We start from the raw sequence: 20,936 nt of genomic DNA on the forward strand, positions 1-20,936 counted from the left end.
CGAAAGAGCTGTTACGCTCACTGTCAAACCTAAAGCCACCGGTCAGCCACAGTCACTAGTTTGCACTGACATTGCTTAGTCCTTCCCTGTGCTTTGGTGACACACTTCGGTGCCTGAATCTGAATTTTTACTTGAAACCAAATACATTTATTTCTATAAGATACCCTACTTTGTCTTTGGCCCAAACCAAAGGCCTAAGGGTCACCTTTTATAAGTGTCATATAAGAGTGTGTTATGATAGATGTTAAAACATTTTTAAGTTAGAAAAACTACACACTTGTGATATCTTTACCACACAGGTTATACACAGCAAAAATGGCAAGTCCCTCTCCCTGAGGTAACCGATTTCAGTTAAGGATTCTAAATTGCTCTTGAATCTGTCCTCGTCTTACCGCCACTGTGGCTCGGAGTCCAAGTCATCTTTTCCCCTCTGGTTCCTGCCCCAGCCTCCCTTCCTCCTCTCCCTGTAGCTGATTCCTAAAATGACAGATCTGCTGAAAGCCTCCCTGCTGAAAATCCTTCAGGGCTTCTTTACTGTGATTAATTAAGATGAATCCAAACACCTTAGCTTGGCCTAATAGGGGTTCTCTACCCTGGCTGCATATTGGAATCACCTGGGGAGCATTAACGATGTACTGATGCCCACCACCTAGCATCAGAAGTGTTAGTTGGTCTAGAGTGGTGGTCCTTTATCAGCACATTCTTAAAGCTCCCAGTTGATTCTAGTTGAAGCCAGGGAAATCCGGCCTGAAGACGGGGTCCCGCTCTGTATCACCCTACCTGCCTCTCCAGCTCCAGCCACTCTCCCCGCAACACCCTACGTCCAAGCCACGGAAACGGCAGCTATTCTAACACACGCTGCTCCCCTTCCGGTTTTCACCTGAAGCTCAGTGGTTTCAAGACACCCTTCTGGCTCGATTTTATCACAGCTGTCACACTTCATTGCGTGCTTGAGCAAACCGGAGCCAGGCTCTTCTGTCTTCTCTCTGACTAAGCCCCCCACTTGGGTCCTGTCCTTGGCCCCTTCAGCCCAGTTGTAGCAAGAATCCCGCTGAGTCGGTTTAGCAAAAATCCCTCCCTCTTGGTCTGATCCCCCTGGGTAGCTGCTCAAATTCCTCATCCTGATGTCACCCTGCCCTGCCTTCAGCAAGAACCCTGTCAGGGCAGTTTTGCAAAGATTTACCCTGCCTCTTAGTATTTTTACATTCACCTGACCCCTCACCCTGCTCCCTGGCTATAAATCCCTTTTCTTTCTTGTATTTAGGGTTTAGCCTAATCTCCCCTACTGCGAAAGCCCACCATCGTTGTCCTTCCTGGATAGTCGGCCTTACTGTCTTTAGCTAATGTCGTCAGCTTCTCTGAGGTCAAAACGCTGGACAAATGCTTGCCTAATTTTACTTAACAAGAGAGGGCTGCGTGATGAACGAGCCCCTTGGAAGTGCTTGCGACTCGCTCAAACAACTGAACCCACCTTCGCGGGGTGGGTGATAATGGATCTGGTGGCAGCGCCAAATCACTCTCCTTTCGGGGTTGGTTTCCGCCTGGGGAACTGACAGGCGACAATGGCCAGAGGGCGGGTGGGCTCCCCGAGGGCAGGGTAGCCACGCGCGCCCCGCATCTAACGACTCGGATAAGTGAACAAAAAGCGAATGCATGCAGGAGGCCAAGCTTTTGTAAACAGACAAAAATGAGCTTTCCAAGAAGCAACAGCTACCGCACGTCTTAAAAGTGACCGGTTGGTCGCCGAAGGAGCCCTGCTAGTGGAGCCCCTACAAGGCGACCCGGGAAAGAACGCCAGCGGCCGAAGATAGCCTATGAGCGAAGGCGTCGGACTGCGCAGGCGCCTCCGCCTCCCCGCCCCCGGGGAGCCCCTCTTCCCGGCCGCTCGCCCCGCACGGATATCCGGCCTTGCCCCGCCCCCCCGCCATTCGCCTCGCCGGGATATCCGCCGTGGCCCCGCTTCCCGGCTACCGGGACGATGGCGGTGTGCGAGGCGGTGGTGTGTGGAAGCTCTCTGCTCTGGCCTCGGGTGTTGCTCTTCGGCGACTCCATCACCCAGGTACCGCCGCTGGGCGCCGTCCATTCCGCGGAACCCGGCTCGGCCCCCACGTGGCCCGGTCTCTTGGGCGTCCTCGCCGCGCCCTCGGGGGGGGCGGCACCCCGGCCGAGAGCCGCGGGCCAGGCTTCTTCGGTGATTCCTGGCTCTGCTTTCCGCGCGGGAGGGGCCCATTCCTCCCGATTGTTACGAGGTTGTCGGGGCCGCCTCCCTGCACCCCGCTTCCCCCAGCAGATGCTGCCCCAAGGTCTGGACGCTTACAGAGCGTCGTGTCCCCGCCGCCTCCGGGGCCCCTTCGTGACAGCCTGGCAGTGGTTCATATCTCGGTGTTGGTAGCTTCAGGGAGGGTGACATCTTCAGGAGGGTAGCGTGGCTTCGCAGAACTGGACACACGTTCCGTTTAGTCTTAGGGGGCCTGTTTGACGGATGAGACGAAGTGCAGGGAAGTTCAGGGACTTGTCCATGCCACGCGCTGGGAGTGACAGGGCCTGGGCTGGCCGCTCTTTCCTTTCTGTGTCATTTTTCATAGGGATTTTGGGAAGACCTGGCGCGTTGTTTTCATCGTAGTGTCTTCCTGGTCAGTGGCTGTTGTCCTTTTCCCTGAAAGGTACTTTGAATTTGCTCACAGCGGGAACAGTGCTCTGTGTCCCACGCGGAGCTTCCTGGGGCGTCACCTTGCACAGATCACGGCGGCGCCGGAAACACTTCCTGAAGTTTCGTACCTCCCATTCCATGCGGAAAACACTCTCAACCCCCGTGCTTCCTCTGATGGAACATCTCGCCGCTGTCTTGAATGAGATGCCGCCAAGTGATACCGACCAGGGTTCTTGGCCTTCCCAATCAGTAGAAATGGATAAGAGGCCGGGCCAGAAATTCAGGCAGGGCTTGACTGGGGCTCCTGGAGCGAAAACAAGTAACAGGTTCCCTTGCTCGCTACCCGCCGCCTAAGAGGGGCCGAGCGGAGGGGGGGCGAGCTCGTCCCTTACATGGAGTGAGGGTAGGGGTGTGTCCAGGGGTCGGGCGGAGGGGCGGCTGAGGTGTTTCGCCCACCCCCTGGCGGTGTTGAGCGCAGGGGGCACGCGCAGGACCCTGCTTTGGCTCCCGACAGACACCCTGCTTTGGCTCTTCAGAAGTGGTAGTTGGGGTTTTTGGCCTTTTTTGTGTCTTGTCCATAATTTGCCCCAGCTGCGCAGGGACGCAGTTATTTTTAGTCCCTTAGCGTTTCTTTGTATTCTGTTGCTGAAGGAGGAGATGTAGGTCCAGGGGCAAGCGCTGCAGCTGAGGGCCCCAGGTCCCAGATCACCTTTTCACCCAAGATTACTTCAACTTTCATCCAAGGAAAAATAGGTGTTCTTACTTCAGGGAGGGAGTACATTTTAAAAATTACCTTCCCGTGGTGTTTTTCGTTTTGTTTTGTTTTATCTTCTTCTTACATTCAGACGTGACTTCCTAAACCAGTTTTCTGTGTGTATGCCAATAATTGGTAACATTATTTTTAGGCATCTAGGGCAGTAAGGACTCTCCAAGTTCAATGGGAATGTATATCAAAAAATAATCACCCTGAGTTCTGTAATTAATTTCTTTATTCTTTCAGCTATGAAGAGGTAGTGTGTGGATTTCACTTCCTAACAACATACAGTTGATTTCATCTCTTGTACCTAGATTTAAGCAGCTTTTCTAGATAACAGTGAGTCTAATATAGGTCTCAGTAAAATGCAGGTGATTGGCTCAAGTCCAATTGACAGGGAAGAAAACTACCTCTTGCTTCCAGAGTGCTGCGGAGGCGTACGGCATAGTGATCCCTAAAACGACCTCAGAGCACAGCAGATGGTGAAGGCCAAGAAGTCGGGGAGTGCAAAGAGAAAACAAGAGGGGAGGTGCTGAGCAATATGTCCTAATTACATTGATAAAGAGTAATGGCTTTTCTTTCTTCAGTTTTCTTTCCAGCAGGGTGGATGGGGAGCGTCACTGGCTGACAAGCTGGTCAGGTGAGAATAGTTTCTAGATTCCTCCTTGAGTGTTTATTGATGGAGAAGAGAGTGAATGATGCAGTTTGAAACAGTAAGTTCCTCCTTTTTTTTGTCTTTGCAGGCCTTTCCTAGTTAGTGTATATAAGGGGTTGGGGGAGAGAAGGGCAGCACTCAGGTTCAGTTAAAACTTTGCCACCTCATGAAACCAAACCCTAAAAGTTGTAAAATATATTAGGGGCTTGGATCCAAAAATACAGCTATTCACTACCTAAACAAGACAAGTTCTTTTTCAGTTATGGTGGGTACGATTTAAATAATTAGCAAGGAGTTCAACTGAAAGGATACAAAATATATTCTAAAACCAAAGTTGGATTCATTTTTGGATAGAGATTTTCCCCCCAGATTCTCTTTATAAAAGATATCAGATATATAAAATAAATAATAAAAGATATCAGATATATAAAAAATATTTTAAAGTATATCAGATTAATAAAAAGTGATGATTTTGGTATTCCATTTGCTAAATGGAAATCATTAAAAGGGAAACAGTGTTCCAGTTCAGGTGCCAGAGACTTTAAAATACTTCATGTTTACTGTCTCATTTAATTTCTACAACTGCCCAGTAATACAACGATTTATCATCCTCCTATCCATCTTATAGCTGAGAAAAATAAGGTGGAGAGAGGTAGATAACAGTCACACCACTAAGAAGTGTCAGGTGGCCTGGCCCCAGAGCCCAGGATCCTCCGGCCCTGGGGATGACAGGGGCCCTGCTCTCCTGTCGGAGGGTGGGTCAGCTGCTGTGCGCTGCTTAGCCCGTGAGAAGTGCTCGATAAGTACTGGCTCTTTTTTTTTTTAAATAATTCAGTACCTGTTTAATTAGTCCATTAACCTTTTCTGATCAAATAGAAGATACGGAAAAGCTAAATAATTATTCAAATGGCCTGAAAAACTGCAGGCATTGCAAATGTTTCTCCAGTACATAATAATGTTAGTACTAAAATCTTGTCAGAATTGATTGTTTACAGGTGTGATTGCTAGAAGACCATTTAATTAGCACGTAGTTATTTGAGAGTAATTATAGGAAAAGATGAAGCTGTAGACAGTGTGTGGTCTGTTAGGCCTTATCTGTGTCACTCTTACAAGCATCTTGTGACAGCAGGCGCAGAACCGAGCGGCCACCGGGAGGCCTCAGCGGGGTGAGTCCGGCTCCCCTCTCCTGGGCTCACTGCCCTCGGCCAAGCCCGCGAGAGCCCGCTGTGAACCAGAGGGGCACCGCGGCCCGGGAGCTAGAACCCAGGCAGAGCGGGCTCCTCCCGTCCACCAGGCAGGCCCACGGGACAAAGCAGGAGGCCGTGGCGGGAGGGGTGCGCGGCACAGGGACCGCGGCTCCGGCCCAGCCTCCCTTTCTGTGCCGGTAGCGCCGCCCTTTGTCCCACACCGACCGCTGCCCTTCGGAGGAACGCGGTCTTAAGCCACGTTGACGCTTGGGGTGAATCTTTTGCAGACCCAGACCCCCCAGTCTGCTTCAGCCACGTGCAAGGCCCAGAGCTGACTTGATTCAGTGTTTTAATTTCACCTGACTTCCAAGTTTGAAGGTTATTAAGAGTCACCTTACTGTGACTGCCCTTCTGTACTGCCTACGTGGATAGCAATAAATTTAAAATATGTAATTGTGTCCCATAGTGACGTCCTTAAGTTTTAGCTTTAAATAAGATCTTTGTATACTCAGTACAAAAAGCATTTTAACCATTCTTAAATCCACTTAAATGCTTTTAATTTACTGATACAGTTTCATCAATCTTTTTTTAGCTTTACCCAAGTATTTCTTTAACCAAAAATACTTGGTTTGAAAGGTTAGAAAAAACTCACCTTTTTCAGTTTTTAAAAGCTTCTGCTGTTTGCTTTTAAAGATATGCTCTTGCCTGTTGTCATTTATAAAAACCTAACTTACATTTTTTCTGGAAGGCAATCAATCTTACAGAGCCTGGATGTTTTGGAAGGAATCTTTTAGTTAATTCCTATCCCTTTCCCAACTTCATCTGAACTTAAATACCTGTTATTAGCCAAGAATTCGTGTAAAAACCTTTCTTAATTTTCCAGTTTCTTCCAGCCTTTTGAATAACTTGGGCACTATTGATTATGTTATTCGATCCAGAGAAATTCAGATATTCTTCCCCTTTCAGAAGGGAAACTGTAACAGTTCCAACCATCGGCCTCACTAGCAGTTTTTTTGGTTCACGGCCTTATAATAATGATATATATATATTTTTTTTTTTAAATCTATAATGGCTGGCATTTATTGAGCTCCTTGTACGTATCTGGCCACTACTTTACTTTTAATCTTCACATATCCTAGCAGATTGGGTATCAGTGTTCATCTCTCACAGCTGGGAAGACTGAGGCACGGAGAAATTAAGTTGTCACGGCCTCCTTGCCAGTCGAGGGCGTCGAGATCCAGGCCCCGGCTGCTCTGCGTCACTGACACAGCATACAGGCCTCAGGGAGGGAGCTGTTCTGCCTCTTGCTTTTTAAAGTGCTGCCGTGCGTGACTGAACCACTGGATGGATGTAAGGCAGACCTGTCAAAGTTCTAGAGTGTTCCATTTTAAAGCATTCTAAGTGGAGGCTTTAAAATGGCTAGTCAGCATTTTGTAATCATTACATACTAAAAACACAAGAACGGCACTTAGACATAAATGTGGCTGAAGTATTCTCCTGCTCCCAAGGCTTGTAAACGCTGAGAGCTTTCCGGGCAGCGTCACACCAGAGTCCCTTCCTGCCGCTCTTTGGCCTCTGGTGCTTGGCCTTTGGCCTGCAGTTATTTACTGGTGCCCTAGCTTCTCTGCTTAGTTGCTTATATGTAGGAATTTGAACCGTACACCAGAATTAACCACATCAATTTGCTAACCATCAACTGAAGTCTGAGATTCATTGGGAGAAAAATGTTTTTTAGTGGACAACTTGAAACATCTACAAACCTACCCAAAGTCGCAGCTACTCAGCGCTGGAGCTGGGATTCTAATGCAGGCAGCCAGCTCAATTTCCGTGGTTTGTTTTTTTCAGTATACCGTGCAGTACTGTGAATCAAAGCATATATTTTTAAGCAGGAATAAAATGCCCGTTAACAAACTGGTTTAAACTGAAACGCAACTGATACATATTTACTAAAACTACGGAATCAGAACCACCGGGAAATAATGAGAACCGTGTGTCAGTGTCGTTTGTCACCTGTGACAAATGCACCCACTGCTGGGTGGTGTACGGCGTCGGGGGGTGGGGCTGGGGGTATCGGGGAAATCTGTACCTTCTGCTTGGTTTCTCCCTAACCCTAAATCTCCCCTTAAAAACAGCCTGTAAAATAAGTCCCAGGAATTCCGTGTACACTTATCCCGTTAGAGTTCCAGCCTATTCGTGCCTTTCTCCCTTTGATACCTGTCTGCTGTAAACTCCATTTGAAAAGTACCCCACTGACCATGCATGAAATCAGCTAGTCTGCATGGCCCCTTTGTTCATTATTATTCATAGCCTCTCTCATCGAGGAATGGGATGGATTCGCTACATCTTGGAACCATGAAGGAGACGAACATGCCTCAACTCTGCTGCTGCTCTGATCTTACCAAAGTGACACCTGGGCAGCGGCAGGGCCGTGGCATACCCTCCCACACGGAAGGTTGGCTACAGGCGACCAGAAATAGTTCTTTGCATCTTTTTTTTTTTTAATTTTTTTAAAATTTATTTTTTAATTAATTTATTTTTTTGGCCGCGTCGGGTCTTCGTTGCTGCGCGCGGGCTTTCTCTAGTTGCGGCGAGCGGGGGCTGCTCTTCGTTGTGGTGCACGGGCCTATCATTGCAGTGGATTCTCTTGTTGCGGAGCACGGGCTCTAGGTGCGCGGGCTTCAGTAGTTGTGGCACATGGGCTCAGTAGTTGTGGCTCTCGGGCCCTAGGGCACAGGCTCAGTAGTTGTGGAGCACGGGCTTAGTTGCTCCGCGGCATGTGGGATCTTCCCGGGCCAGGGCTCGAACTCGTGTCTCCTGCATTGGCGGGCGGATTCTTAACCACTGCACCACCAGGGAAGTCCCTACAATTCATCTTTAAAAATTTTTCATTTCAGAAAATGCGATGTTCTGAATCGTGGATTTTCGGGTTACAATACCAGATGGGCGAAAATTATCCTCCCGAGGCTAATCAGGAAGGGGAACGGTTTGGACAGCCCAGTAGCAGTTACAATTTTCTTTGGTGCCAATGACAGTGCGCTAAAAGGTAAAGGCATTCTTGTTTTCCTAGTTCATTTTTAATTGTTTTTTTCGTTACAGCAAACTTAAATTTATATACTTTTTTCATCTGTTTACCTATCTCCCAGTAGGTAAAGTTTTGCCAAATTTATATTGAGTTCCCTGAGTTTACTTCCATGTATTTCTTCTGGCTTTCTTTAATGTCAGTGAATTTTTTTCCCGACTTATTTTCTACATGCCTGGGTCGTTGGCAGACCTAAAATTTCAAGCACTTGAATGTTTTTTAGAGTCCAGCAGTGCTGTGCTCAATTTCTAAAGTTTCTTTCTCTTTAGTTGATGTAGTTGGCGGCAGAGAGGTCAAACTGGACACCTTGCAGTGTGACTCACACTGATGGAGAAAGGATAGCTCAGGGCAGCAGCGCCCTGACCCAGCACAGGCTTGACTCCTGGGCGATGGGAAGCAGGTCTGAACAGGAGACGTCTCTCCGTATTTTTGGAAGAACTGCTGCTGTGACCAGAGGCACAGGCCTCTCTTCCTTTCCTACTCGTGAAAGGAGAGCCCTCTGCTTGGCATAAAGGAGAAGAGTAGTCAGCTTCCAGAGGCTTCTCACATGCCCCGCCCCCGGCAGCGGAGGTCTGCCATTATTAACAGGCACACGGTCGGGCCTCTCAGGTGAGGCTGGAGAGAAGGGAAGGGACAGCTGCCGCCTGTGAGATCATAGACTACAGGTGTCGGTGGAGACTGTACGCTCTCTCCAGAAAAACCCAGAAGTTTTCAAACAGGTGAATTTCTATCAAATTTAGGACAAGGAGAAATACTTTCTAAGTATAAAAACTTACAGGAAACCGCAAAGGAAAAAACAGATTTGTGAAATAAATTCGCTATGTCAAAAAAACTATTAAAAAAAGAAAATGACACATTAAGGAAAATGTTTGCAAAAGCATGAGAGACAAAAGGTTAATGTCTTTAATGTAGAAACCAATTAAGAAAAATATTAATTCCAGTTTAAAAAACAGGCAAAGGCAGGAACCGGTAATCCCAACAGGAGAGATTGAGTAGCCAGAGCATGTTTGAAAATGTATAAAAACTTCTGTTATCCACAAAATGAAAACTGAAACAAGGAGTTTTGGTTTTTTGACTCTCAAATCCATGGTTTTAAGCAGTAATACTTACAGCTGACAAGTGTGGAAAACAGGCACTCTTACAGTACTGGTGGGAAAACTTGAAACCTTTCTGGAAAGCTTCCCTAGAGACTTCCCTCATCTAGAAACCCAGCCTAAGGAAACACCTAGTATGTAATGCAGCCAGGTATGTGTTAAGATTTCTATGCAGTTATTTATAATAGCAAAAAATTAGAATGCTGCACAGTAAGGAAATAGAAGCATCCATTGTGGTCACCCGACAACTCAACACCATGTTTTTGAGGACTGTTTGTAGGCACAGAAATGCTCATAATGGTATGTGAGAAAAGCACAGTATGGTCGTTTATCTTCAGTGTGATCCCTCTTTTTTTTTTTTTTAAAGTCTACATATCTGCATGGAAAAGACTGGAAAGAAGTACAACCAAGTGCCAACAGTGGTTTTCTGGGTGGTAGGATCATGAGTGCTGTTACTTTTCTCCTAGATTATACTTCTGTGTGGTTTGCAAATGGCCTGCAGTGAGCCGTGCGTGAGCCTGTCCAGAAGGAATCCTTTGCAGTGACGTTAGCTGTTGCTTAGTTTATTTATTGAGGGCTTCCTTCCCGGCAGGCACCTTGCTCTAAGTGCCTTACGCACACTGCCGATATAATTTTCACAGCTACCCTATGAGGTAGACCCTATTGTCATCCTCATTTTACCAGCGAGGAAACGGAGGTACAGGAAGGCTGATCATTTGTCCAAGGGCACGTGGCTAGCCAGTGACAAAGCCGGGCTAGAACCTGGGCAGGCTCACTGCCCAGCGCAGGTCTTCTTAACAAATTCAGCCTAATTGACTAATAACCACATGACCAGTAAAGGAGGAAAGACGAGAGTGCTTACAAGGCCCCGAGCCAGAGCCTTTGGAGTCTGTTTTATGTAGGACTCTGTACTTGAACGCTTCCCGCTTCTCTTTCTGCACTTGGCGCTGAACGGCTGCCCAGCGACGTCACGAGTTATGCCCGTTTGTGAATGTGCGTTAACCTTGTCATCTCTTACAACAAATCTGCATTTGGGCTGAAGGGTCCGTGTTCCTCCCAAACAGAGGAGAACCCCAAGCAGCACATCCCCCTGGAGGAGTACGCAGCGAACCTGACGAGCATGGTACGGTACCTGCAGTCCGCGGACGTGCCGGAGAGCAGGCTCATCCTCATCACTCCGCCGCCGCTCTGTGAGGCCGCGTGGGGACAGGAGTGCCTCAGGCAAGGTGAGCGCGGGCCCCGGGTGCTGGCCCGGGAGCAGCAGGTGGGACCTGGTCTCCAGCCTGGGGCCTCGGCTTCGTGGGCGCCTGTGAATTCCCGTCTGCCCGCTTTAGTCGACAGAAGTTAAAGCAGAGCTCCCAGCATGTCGTAGCGTGACGCCGAAAAGGATTCTGGCCGTGCGCGAGTCGGGCCCCGGGCCTGGTATCTGCCCGACTCCAGGGTGCGCAGGCGGCCACGGAGGCGCGTGCTGAGCAGCCAGGGCCTGCAGCTCCCGCCGTGGTGCTGAGGCTCGGGCTGGGTGCGCTTGGACGCTGACGTCCGCGCTCGGGGCGTTTTCCTGACTTCTGACGGCAGGGGGAGGTCGCTTTGCCCATGGCCGCCTGCACGTGGCCCTTTCTCCGCTGCCTCGCCTCGCCTCGCCTCGCCTCACCTGGGAGCCTGCCTTCGGCAGTGGGACCTTTCACCCAGAGCCAAGGCTCCTCTGCAGGCTCACCGGCACACACGCGCCCAAGCGCAAGGGCGCTGCCAGCATCACTGGTGGTTGAGTGACTGGAGGCTGCTCTGGGGCTCGCCAGCGCCAGGGTTCTGGCTCCCGTTCTGTCCCCACCAACTGTGCATCTTGGCACCTTTATGTGCTATTCCAGGACCTGGCCAGGTGCGCAGGATACAGAGATGACTAGAACCCAGTTCCTGCTGTTGGGCTAGCAGGGGAGCTAGGCAGCTGTCATCACATATTCGAAGGGCGCCGTCACATAAAGAGGACAGAACGCCCTGCTGTTAGCTCCAGAGGGCAAAGGGAAGACCCCCGTGGGCATCCTCAAGGGCGATTTTAGGTCATAATGATCGCTTGTGAGGTAGAAAGTCGCTACAGGAAACGTTCACGCTGAGCCTGGACGGGCAGAGGAGTGCAGCCAGAGCTCAGTGCTTCTCACATTGCAGGTCACAACCCACGCGTGGATCGTGAAACCAAGTGAGTTGTGACATTTTTTTAATGGACTATAATAGAATAGAAAAATCCGTATCTAGAATGCAGTGGGCACGTCTCATGAGACCGTTGCACTCTTGTAGACGTGCGTGTAATGAGTCCTGCTGTACCACTCTAGTTTTAGCCAGGTTTATGAGTTTGGACCACGCGTGGTTCTCCCGTGGTCCCAGATGAGCAGATCACCGTCATCTGGGAACTTGGTAGAAGTGCGGGTTCTTGGACCCATCCCAGACCTGTGGAAGCAGAAGTCTAGGGGAGCCGCCCAGGGCATCCTCCCGGTGACCCTGCTGTACCCGAGCCTGAGAATCCCCGCACTGCAGTGGCGGTGGGGAAACCACGCCCCGTCGCCTACAACAAATACAGTTTCACTGGACGACAGCCCGGCCCACGGTTTACATGTTGTCTGTGGCTACTTTGGAGCTGTGACGGCAGGGCTGGTAGTTGCCCGCAAAGCCTGTCTCCTGTCCAGCCCGTGGCAGAGGAAGGTTGCTGACCCCCAGGCTGGCCTGAGTGACCTCTTTGCTCCCTTCCAGCTCTCGCCTTCTCTGGTCCAAAGTCTACAAGTGACTTTCCCACTACGTGGCTGTGGCTTCTCGTTACACATAACAATTCAGGGGCCTGAGCCCAGCGGTCCTCCCCACTGTACCCCATAGCGGCCACCTGCCCAACTCTGTTCGCCTCTGGCCTGCACTCTAGCCAAGCCACTCAGCTCCCCCGGCCTTTTCTGCCTCTCTGTCCATTCGGTGTCCTCTAAATGCCCTCCATGGCCCCTCATCCCCATCGTCCTTGGTCCTGTGCTGGGGAGAGCAGCACACTAGTGACCCGTGAGGCCCGTCCTTGTGTCCCCCAGGCCCCGTGGCTCGCCCACTTTGGGTCTGTAAGCACACGCCCGTTCACTTGAACTGAGAAACCCTCCAGGTAGTAGAACTTACACAAAGACCAGCACTTGGGTTTATCAGTTGCACAGTGGATTTTCTCTTCTCAATAGGGTGCAAATTAAATCGCCTCAACTCGGTCGTTGGTGAATATGCCAGGGCCTGCTTACAAGTAGCCCAAGACTGTGGGATTGATGCACTTGACCTGTGGACCCTGATGCAGCAGGACAGTCAGGTACAGTGGCTTGCTTGGTCCTGTCGGGTGAGTAGCATCACACAGAGGTGACCACGGCTGTGCACCGTCCGCCTGGAGCAGCTCTGAGTGGGTAAGATAGCTGTCCTTTCCACCAAATGGCATGAAAAAGCTGGATGGAGTGGAGGAGCTGGAGAGGCTCCAGGACAACCTGCAGACCCAGCACCTTGCTTGGCCACGTTCTTTACCGGCACCCAGCAGTTGGCACCGTGCTCTGGGAACCCCTGTAATAGGAGTTGGCATATAGTGAAATGAATGAGCAATAAATGGTTCATATTTAAGAACATCCAGGCCAAGCTTTATAATATGGAGAGAGGGAAAGTTAAAAGAGGCAAAACAATGAATTTAAGTAGAATATGGTATTGTATTAGCTAAAATTCGTGTTTTGAGGTGTGGAGTTCTAATTGGTTTAAAGCCAGAAAGCCCACTTGCAAATACAAAAGGTAAAGAGTCAGTCCCCGTGCAGAATGACACAGCCACCCCGGAAGACAGCACGACAGCTTCCTGTACAGTTAAATGAACGTGCGCTTATGTGGGACCCAGCAATCCCACTGCAGACGAGAAGGCCGTGTCTGTGTCCTCTGCACCCTGACTGGACTTGACCCACCTTGTGCGTTCCCGGGTCGGGAGCAGGCTTGGCCACGTGACCGCTGAGACAGCACCCAGAGCTGTGTTATTGTCTGGGTTACGCTTCCACCTGAGATGGTTTGGAAAAGTAATGCTGCTAGAGAAAAGGAAATTGCAGACTGCTAGGCTAGTGGTTCTTTGAATAGTCCTTTTAGACTTTCTTAACATTGAGTCCAGAGCTGGGAAGGTCTTCCTCAGCGATCATCTGACCTAACACACACAGCAGCGATGAGAATACTACGGCCCGGGAGGAGTGCGGCTAGAATCGGAATCCCTGGTCTGCAAGTCATGAACCAGCTCCAGGGTCTAACGGGGATGGGGGATGGGCGGAGCTCTCGCCTAGGGAAGGGATTCTTCTTCCCCGAAGGAGAAAGGGCTCCAGGGCTGGGGCGTCTGGACTCCGGCTGGTACAAAGCCTTTTCATCTAATACTGTGCCTGTCAATTTAATTCCTAGACTGAGAAGAGTCAAAAACAATTTGACACACTGGGCCCTGAGCTCTTTTAACAAATCTTTCATTTTGTTGACTACATCAACGTGCTGTATTCACTCATTGATCCTCCTCTTCCATCTGCTGACCTGGAAGGACACTTCAGCTCAGGCGCTCATTAATGGTGTGAGGTTCTGTGACGCTCCGTGTGTCATATGCAGACACTGTCCCTCCACAAAGGGTGTGGGAGCATTTGATGAGCTAGCGCAGCACCAGAGGCTGCTGTCCAGGCCGGGGACTCGCCGCCTGGGGCCACAGCTGGGAGACCAGCCACCCCTTTAACTGCGTTCTCTTCCCCTTACAGGACTTTTCTTCCTATTTGTCAGATGGACTACATTTATCACCAAAAGGAAATGAGTTTTTGTTCTCCCATCTTTGGCCTTTGATAGAGAAGAAAGTCTCTTCCCTGCCTTTGCTGCTCCCTTACTGGCGAGACATCGCAGAAGCAAAACCAGCACTAAGTCTTCTGGGAGATGGGGACCACTAGTCACAGAAAACCACGTCCAGCCGTTAGTCTACAGAACAGGAAGTCGCCAGTGCACAGAGGCCCCAAGATAAGAGGTCAGAGAAGATTCTTTTCTCAAGTTTCATGACCCTGCAATAAAAATCACTAACAAACATCTGCCACCAAGATTAGTAAAAGCATTGGAATTTTTCAGGACAGCTTTGTACCTAGGTACATCGTGGTTTGATAATAAATATTTATTGATTGATGCAGATGTCATCAGTGCCACAGCTACAAAATATACCCTGAGCAGCTTGTTAATTTTATCAATGGAAAAAAGGTAAAGACAGTTTTTTTAAAAAGTCACAATTTTATAAAAAATGGTTTCTTACATTCAGCTGGGAACCATTTCACTCATACATACACCCACTCACCGTATATCAGATTGCAAAAGTGTTAACTACAATATAAGAATATTATGACTAGTTAAAAGACAGCAAATACCACAAGGTACAAGTTCAAGTATTAGTGTAACAGGTATCTGCGTAACAAACATCCTTAGGAAAAAAGATACGATTTGTCACAGGTTTGGTTGATTGATTGCTCTCAAAGCTTACAAGTTATCTCAGTTAAAATGTCTTCGCTGGTGAGCACATTTCAGTACTTAGCAGGGGAAAGAAGCTTTTAAAAGGAAATCAGAATTCAACCTGATGGTTTTTATCCTTCACGCAGTAGATGCAGACCATACTGAAGCACTAGATCAAGAAGTAACGTGGGTCAAAACCAAGGGTTTTTAGCAATCAGCTGTGTGGGGAGAAAGCCCCAGGCCAGCACATCACACCCGGTTCTTTTCGCAGAAACCATCTCCTGTGCGCTCTTGGCCACTAGTGTTTGAGAAGAGGCGAACAAAACTCTCTTATTCTGAAGTAGTTCAGGCTTTCCGAATGGCGAATGTTTTTAGAGGATGGTGACAGTATTGATACATGAAGATACTTCAGAAACAAACACACAAAAACTGCCCAGCTATCTAGGGTCCTAAAACAGTTGGCAGAATTCTGTAGATTCATTGGGCTACAATTTGTAACCCTCACTATAAGCTAGACTGTTTTAATTCTAGACATTAGAAATTCTTAACAATTTAGAATTAAGAAACATTAACCCAACTTATCCCTAAATTTAGCAGTGTAATTCCCTTCTTCTGCTACAAGTTCTAGGTAGTACCTAGAAACAAACAGAACCCACATTTTGGAGACAATGTATACATTGGTTTTATCTCCCTTCGTCCTGAAGGCAAAAGAATAAATAAATCTATTCTGTGTTCCAGTTATCCTCACAAGAAACTGCTAAATGCCTCATTATGTTCGCTGGATCATTACAGTGTTTAAAAAAAACTGATCATCTCCCTAATCAGTGCCGTTCTCAGTATTAAGTTAATTTACAAAAATGTAAATACTCATAACCTAATCCAGCTGTAGTTTCTGCTTTTGCATCAGAGGTTGAAGGATATCTTAGAGATCAAAAAAACTAAAACCTGAAAGCCTCAAAGTAAGCTAGATTCACCTTACCTCTTCAGAAGGAAAGGGGCCTGACCACACAAGTATTACGTACACGAAGGAAGTCCAAACACATGACCGGCATCTGCTGTGAAGTCACTTCCTTTTTTTCTCCCAGATCGTCACAAAAACTATGCAGCGATTTGAGGTCAAATCTATAAAAATATTCTGCACACGGAAGTCAGAGAGCTCGGGACACGGTCCTGAACTAGCACTCGGTTTCCTTGCTGTCAATGCGGTTCTGACGCTGCAGCTTAAAGGACGAGGCCTTTTCGCTTCTGGTGACCGGATGGTCCGTGAGATCCTCGAACGACTTGGCGGCCGTGCTGCTATTTGGGAAGGGGTCCTTCTCGAAGCCGTCCTCGTCGGCGTGCGAGTCCATGCTGGGGTCCTCCTGGATGGTGTCCATCCGCTGGTGGTCCAGCTTTGGGGCCACGGGCACCGAAGGCGCGGGGGGCACCGCGGGGGCGGGCTGCGGGGGCTGCAGGCGGCCCGGGGTCGGGGGCGCGGGAAAGGGCTTGATGACGCGAACCGACGCGGAATCCATGCTGCTCAGCATCTCGACGTTCTGGAAAGACACGGAGTAGATGCACCCCGGGTCCCACAGTCCCAGCCTTACCCGGCAGCCAGCCGCGCCCGTCGGCGCCCTGGTCCCCACGCTGGGGAAGGCACCCCGAGAAGCGAGCGACTCGAGCGGTCGGCGTTCAAGTCCCGACACGCCGCCGTTTGAAGACCCAAAGGAGACTCATGAGAAACAACCCCGTCAGGATCCCGAGACAGGAAAAGGTCTCTCAGTGTTAAACTAAGCCGTGCGGAACAGCTAACCGCTCAGGGCTGCGGGGAGGGCGGCGGTGCTGCTTTCGGTCCCCATCCAAGCGACCAGCAAACGTTCACTGTCATGAGAACTGACCTCAGCATCCAACCTAGATCCCTCCTGCTACGACAGGCCCTTCCAGCCAGAGAAGGCGCAGCTGGGAAGGCTGGCGGCTCCTGCTGGGGAGGCCAGGGAAGGTCTCTGCTCAGCAGGCCTCGAAGTACAACCGAGAGCGCCTCGTGAGAGATACTTACACTGGGGTGGAACAGAGACAGAGATTCAAACTGCTTGTCCAGTTTCTTATCCTAGAAAGAAGAGCAGAGCGGCGTCACTGCTGCGAACAGCTCCGTTACGCGCCCCTTCCTCACGAGCCCCTCCTAATATCGGGAAGAACGAACTCGGAGCTTGAGGCGTACCGAGCGGGAGCAGGTCGCGCAGAGCACGAGGACCTTCGCACGCAAAGCTTTAAGGGCTCTGCCCAAGTGCTTCCTCTGCACTACAAGGAAATGTGTTTCTCGGCGTTAGGTAGGGAAACGGGCAAGGCTTAAGCGCAGGCTTCTGAGGCCCCGCCCCGGGCAGGCACAACGAGGGCGGCTCCCGGAGGCTGAGGGGCTGCGCCCGCCGCCTCGCCCGGTGCTGGCCGCCCGGCGGAGCCTCGCTACTCCTGCCGGCCGTGTCCAGGGCCGCGGGGGCCCAAGCTCTTGGCGGCGCCGGGCCTCGAGTCCCGACGGCACACCCTGCAGAAGGCTGGACACACGTGGTCCGCCCTCCGCCCTCGGTCCCTGCCCGGGGCCTGGCTTCCCGCCCGGCCGCCCTGAGCGGCCGCTGAGGTCAGAGACAAGCCACTGGCCCCCCTCCCGTCGGCAGCCCTGCGCAGAAATCAAGCGTCAGGCCTCTCGGTCCACAGTCGTAACTCTCGCCGCAAACCACGCGGCTCTGACTCTCGGATAAAAGCGACCGTAATGGACGGCACCGTCGCCCATCTGTCACAGCCTCCACCGCGTCCCCTTGAACACCGCTCCGCTTCAGCAGGGCTCTTCCTCGCGCGCGGCAGGCTCGCCGCCCGAGAGGAAGAGCCGTTCAGTGAGAGCGCGCAGCCGCCGCCGCCGCCGCCGCCACGGGAAGGCACGGGCCGTGCAGACCCGAGAGCTCGCCGTGCCGGAGCATCCCACGTGCTCGCGGGAGGGCCCCGCGCAGGGCTTTCAGGGCACAGGCCTGGAAGCCTGGCTCTGACGTCCTCGTCTCTACACAGCAGACAAATCCTCCTTTTCCCTCAGAAGCAAGGAGAATGGATCTATAAGAAAATTTCTGGAGAAACAAAGTTTCGGGAAGAACAGGACCAGGCCGCCCAGAGAAGCCTCTCGAGCCCCTTAAGCCCTCCCCGTGACAGTGCAGGAATAAAATCGTGTTTCTGTGGACAGCAGACGGGTCTGACTTAGGCGAGTCAAGCTGCCCATAGGTCTTTCCTACCCACTCGGCACCCGTTTCAAAATAAAACTTTATAAAGTGCCTGGAATTTCCCAAAGCCCTATTCAACTGTTAACTGTTACTCATTCTGAACAATAAAGAAGACGGCTCCCTCTCCTCACGTGGAAGCATCTGCGCGAGCACCCCAGACGACGAGGCCAAGACTGCAGACCAGATGGGGCCGCGTGTCTGGAACGCTGCTGTCTGGCGTCTGCTCTGCCACAGCAAAGTCAGCCTGGACGCGCTCGCCTAGAAGCTTCACTCGTCAGAGGTCCTGGACAAGCCCAGTTAACCAGTCTCCTGTGCTTAGAAGTATAAAACTCCTCAGAAATTATACATGAGAGCAAACCATCCGCGCACAAAAAGTGTAATTTTTTAAGAGACCATTAGTTAATCTTTTTACAAGAGATGCTTTCCCAGGGATAGCACCAAAAATGTCATTGGAAACAGCAGGTCAGATTTTTCTAAGAACAAATTTTTATCTTTTCCGAAGGTAACATGGTTCGAGTTGCTCAAAATTTTAATAAAATGTTTCATTACTTAAAAACTGGTGACTTACCACACAATGGACCAGAATGCTGAAAGGAATCCAAAATATCAAGGAGAAAACCAGGACGGAACCTACGATGTTGTCTGCTAAAAACTTCCCTGTGAACAATTCCAAACAGTGAATGTCTTGACCGAGTACTTTAGAAGTTGAAAATGCAACGTTCTTAGAGTATTATCATGTGTCAAACGGCACAGACTGCTGGCGGGATATAACAAGTGAGCTGGTACCGAGAAGCGTTTCTGTGCCACCTGCTCTACACCCAGCCATCCCCCCATACACGGGAGCTCTCCCCAGAATGGCCCCATGTGCTTGTGGAGAACAGATCACATCACAGGAGGGCCCACACAGTCCCCGGAGGGACAGTGCAGGGGACTCATCCTGGAGGAGACTCCTACTAGGAACCATGCTTGCGAAGACAACGCTGATGCTGTCTGGGTACTATTGTTTTTGTGACTAAACCCTACATTATGAGCCCTAGAGGACACAGTGCATCCTTGCTTCTGCAAAGTCTGAGGCCCACTTTTAAATAAATGGCTCTTATATCAAGCAGGATTCAGCTTTACAATCTATAGGACTGAAGGACACTTATGTTGTCACATGTTCATTTTTTAGTAAAGAAGCCAGTAGTTTTACTTCCCTTGTCTGAAAATTTGTGCATCCACGCCACACAGGCGCAGACCTATAATGTGTCCACTTTTTTTTTTTAGCCAACAAAGTCGTTTCAAAACAAAAGCGGTAACTATTTCCATCTTCTGTTGCACAATTAGGGCCTATCAGTCTGAAACCACACTTTTCTAATGTCATCAGTGAAATCGGCTCAGTTCCAAGCAACCACCCACCTGGGGAAACCACGTACCGAAAGTATTGATGCTCAGCTTGTCAATGAACTCCCAGAACCGCTCAATGACATCCTGCACTCGCTTCTCACACTTGCCCTGTGAACAGAGAGCACCCGGCATTACCCCAGCGGCCATGCATTTAGAAGGAACATGGCTTCCTTCAAGTCAAACACATAATTAACACGAAAAGGGCTCCACTGAAACCAAACGGCCAGGGGAGCCATCTCTGACACACTGGAATGGGCACCTAAGAAGGTAGCATTCTCTGTCACTGACACTCCACAGTCAGTCTATTTTTATAAGTGAATTTAGAGTTACCAGAAGACAAAACTCAAGAAAGCCAGTTTGTTAAAGATGGGCCAATTCCACTAAGGACTGCACCGATCTCACACGCACACTGCCAGAGAAGCTTCTCGAGCCCCTTAAGCCCTCTTCCGTGACAGTGCAGGAATACAATCGTGTTTCTGTGGACAGCAGAAGGGTCTGACTTAGGCGAGTCAAGCTGCCCGTAGGTCTTTCCTACCCACTCAGAACCCATTTCAAAATCAGAGATTGCAATCCTGCAGAATTAGTGACTTTTATAATTAGCCCAGGAAACCAAGTAAGTAGGACTCCCTGCCTCAAACTCAACTTTACCACAAAGTCCCCCAGGTCCTGCCCAGTCTCCTGAGAGCACCTGGTCCTCTCCTCCGAGGTCACACGCACAGTACGTAACTAGACTCTCACACAGGGACAATGGATAGACGTGCCAGCATCTGTGCTCTGATTCCCTTCCATTTGCAAAACCCAGCATTTACAAAATAAAAACTTCACACCTGGCTGTTAGAGAAAAAGCTGTAGCTAAATACTCACATGCATGTCACAAAACCCTACTGTACAGGGCTTTCCCTTCCTCAAAAATAAGTTCTTCTGCTCGGCGTCGACGTAGGGCAGGCAGCGGCCCGAGGGGTCCCTGCAGCACACCTTGCACGAGTTGTCGGTTTCTGAAACAGAGCAGAGCCTCTTGGACACGCGCTCCCCTCCTGCCTGTCCCTGTCCTACCCCGCTCCCGCAGGGAAGGAGTCGCACTCATTTCTTATTCCAACGGCGAATATGACCCAGGTTTCACACCCCTCCCCTCCCCTCCCCCCGCCAAAGAGTAACTCCTGAGTTCAGGCTCCGCAGCCCTGAGAGAGGTAAAGCAAGGTAAAAACGATTTACACGGAAAAGTTTCCTTTAAGAGATTAAAAGGCAGATTATTCTCCCTACTTCAAACCCTTCATAATGCTAAATGATTCCCTTCGACCCAACGTTATTACACCGCAGGTTTCAATCCTTGGCTTCTCAGTTTCCAGCACACTCTGGAAAGCCAAGGCTCCGGCGAGAGCCAAGCCACTGTGACAGAACTGCCGGCCTCGTG

General features: G+C 50.0%; 2 protein-coding genes across 7 annotated transcripts in view; one reads left to right on the forward strand and one right to left on the reverse strand.

Annotated features, from left to right (window-relative positions):
• Positions 1-1,921: 1,921 nt before the first annotated feature.
• IAH1 (isoamyl acetate hydrolyzing esterase 1 (putative)) lies at positions 1,922-14,582 on the forward strand. 5 transcript variants are annotated; one of them, XM_007127654.4, is made up of 6 exons: positions 1,922-2,059; positions 3,992-4,044; positions 8,141-8,289; positions 10,484-10,645; positions 12,614-12,735; positions 14,174-14,582. In XM_007127654.4, exons 1-6 carry the CDS (start codon positions 1,979-1,981, stop codon positions 14,354-14,356), a joined length of 750 nt encoding a protein of 249 aa, XP_007127716.1. In that variant the 5' UTR covers positions 1,922-1,978; the 3' UTR covers positions 14,357-14,582. The 5 variants fall into 5 exon arrangements, with proteins under 5 accessions (XP_007127716.1, XP_054945010.1, XP_023974614.1 ...); XM_055089035.1 differs by having other exon boundaries at positions 2,007-2,059; positions 2,685-7,698; XM_024118846.3 differs by having other exon boundaries at positions 2,007-2,059; positions 2,685-4,117.
• Positions 14,583-14,698: 116 nt separating this feature from the next.
• Positions 14,699-20,936, reverse strand: part of ADAM17 (ADAM metallopeptidase domain 17) — a 54,167-nt gene continuing 47,929 nt past the window's right edge. For both annotated transcript variants that reach the window (XM_007127655.4, XM_055089034.1), the window contains 5 exons: positions 20,390-20,520; positions 19,555-19,633; positions 18,708-18,796; positions 16,936-16,986; positions 14,699-16,435 (listed from right to left, as the gene is read on the reverse strand). In XM_007127655.4, the coding sequence (XP_007127717.1) occupies positions 16,076-16,435; positions 16,936-16,986; positions 18,708-18,796; positions 19,555-19,633; positions 20,390-20,520 (710 nt within the window). In that variant the 3' untranslated portion in view covers positions 14,699-16,075. The remainder of the gene's footprint in view (positions 16,436-16,935; positions 16,987-18,707; positions 18,797-19,554; positions 19,634-20,389; positions 20,521-20,936) is intronic.

The sequence above is a fragment of the Physeter macrocephalus genome, chromosome 12 (genome assembly GCF_002837175.3).
Source record: "Physeter macrocephalus isolate SW-GA chromosome 12, ASM283717v5, whole genome shotgun sequence".
In the NCBI taxonomy this organism is placed as follows: Eukaryota; Metazoa; Chordata; class Mammalia; order Artiodactyla; family Physeteridae; genus Physeter; species Physeter macrocephalus.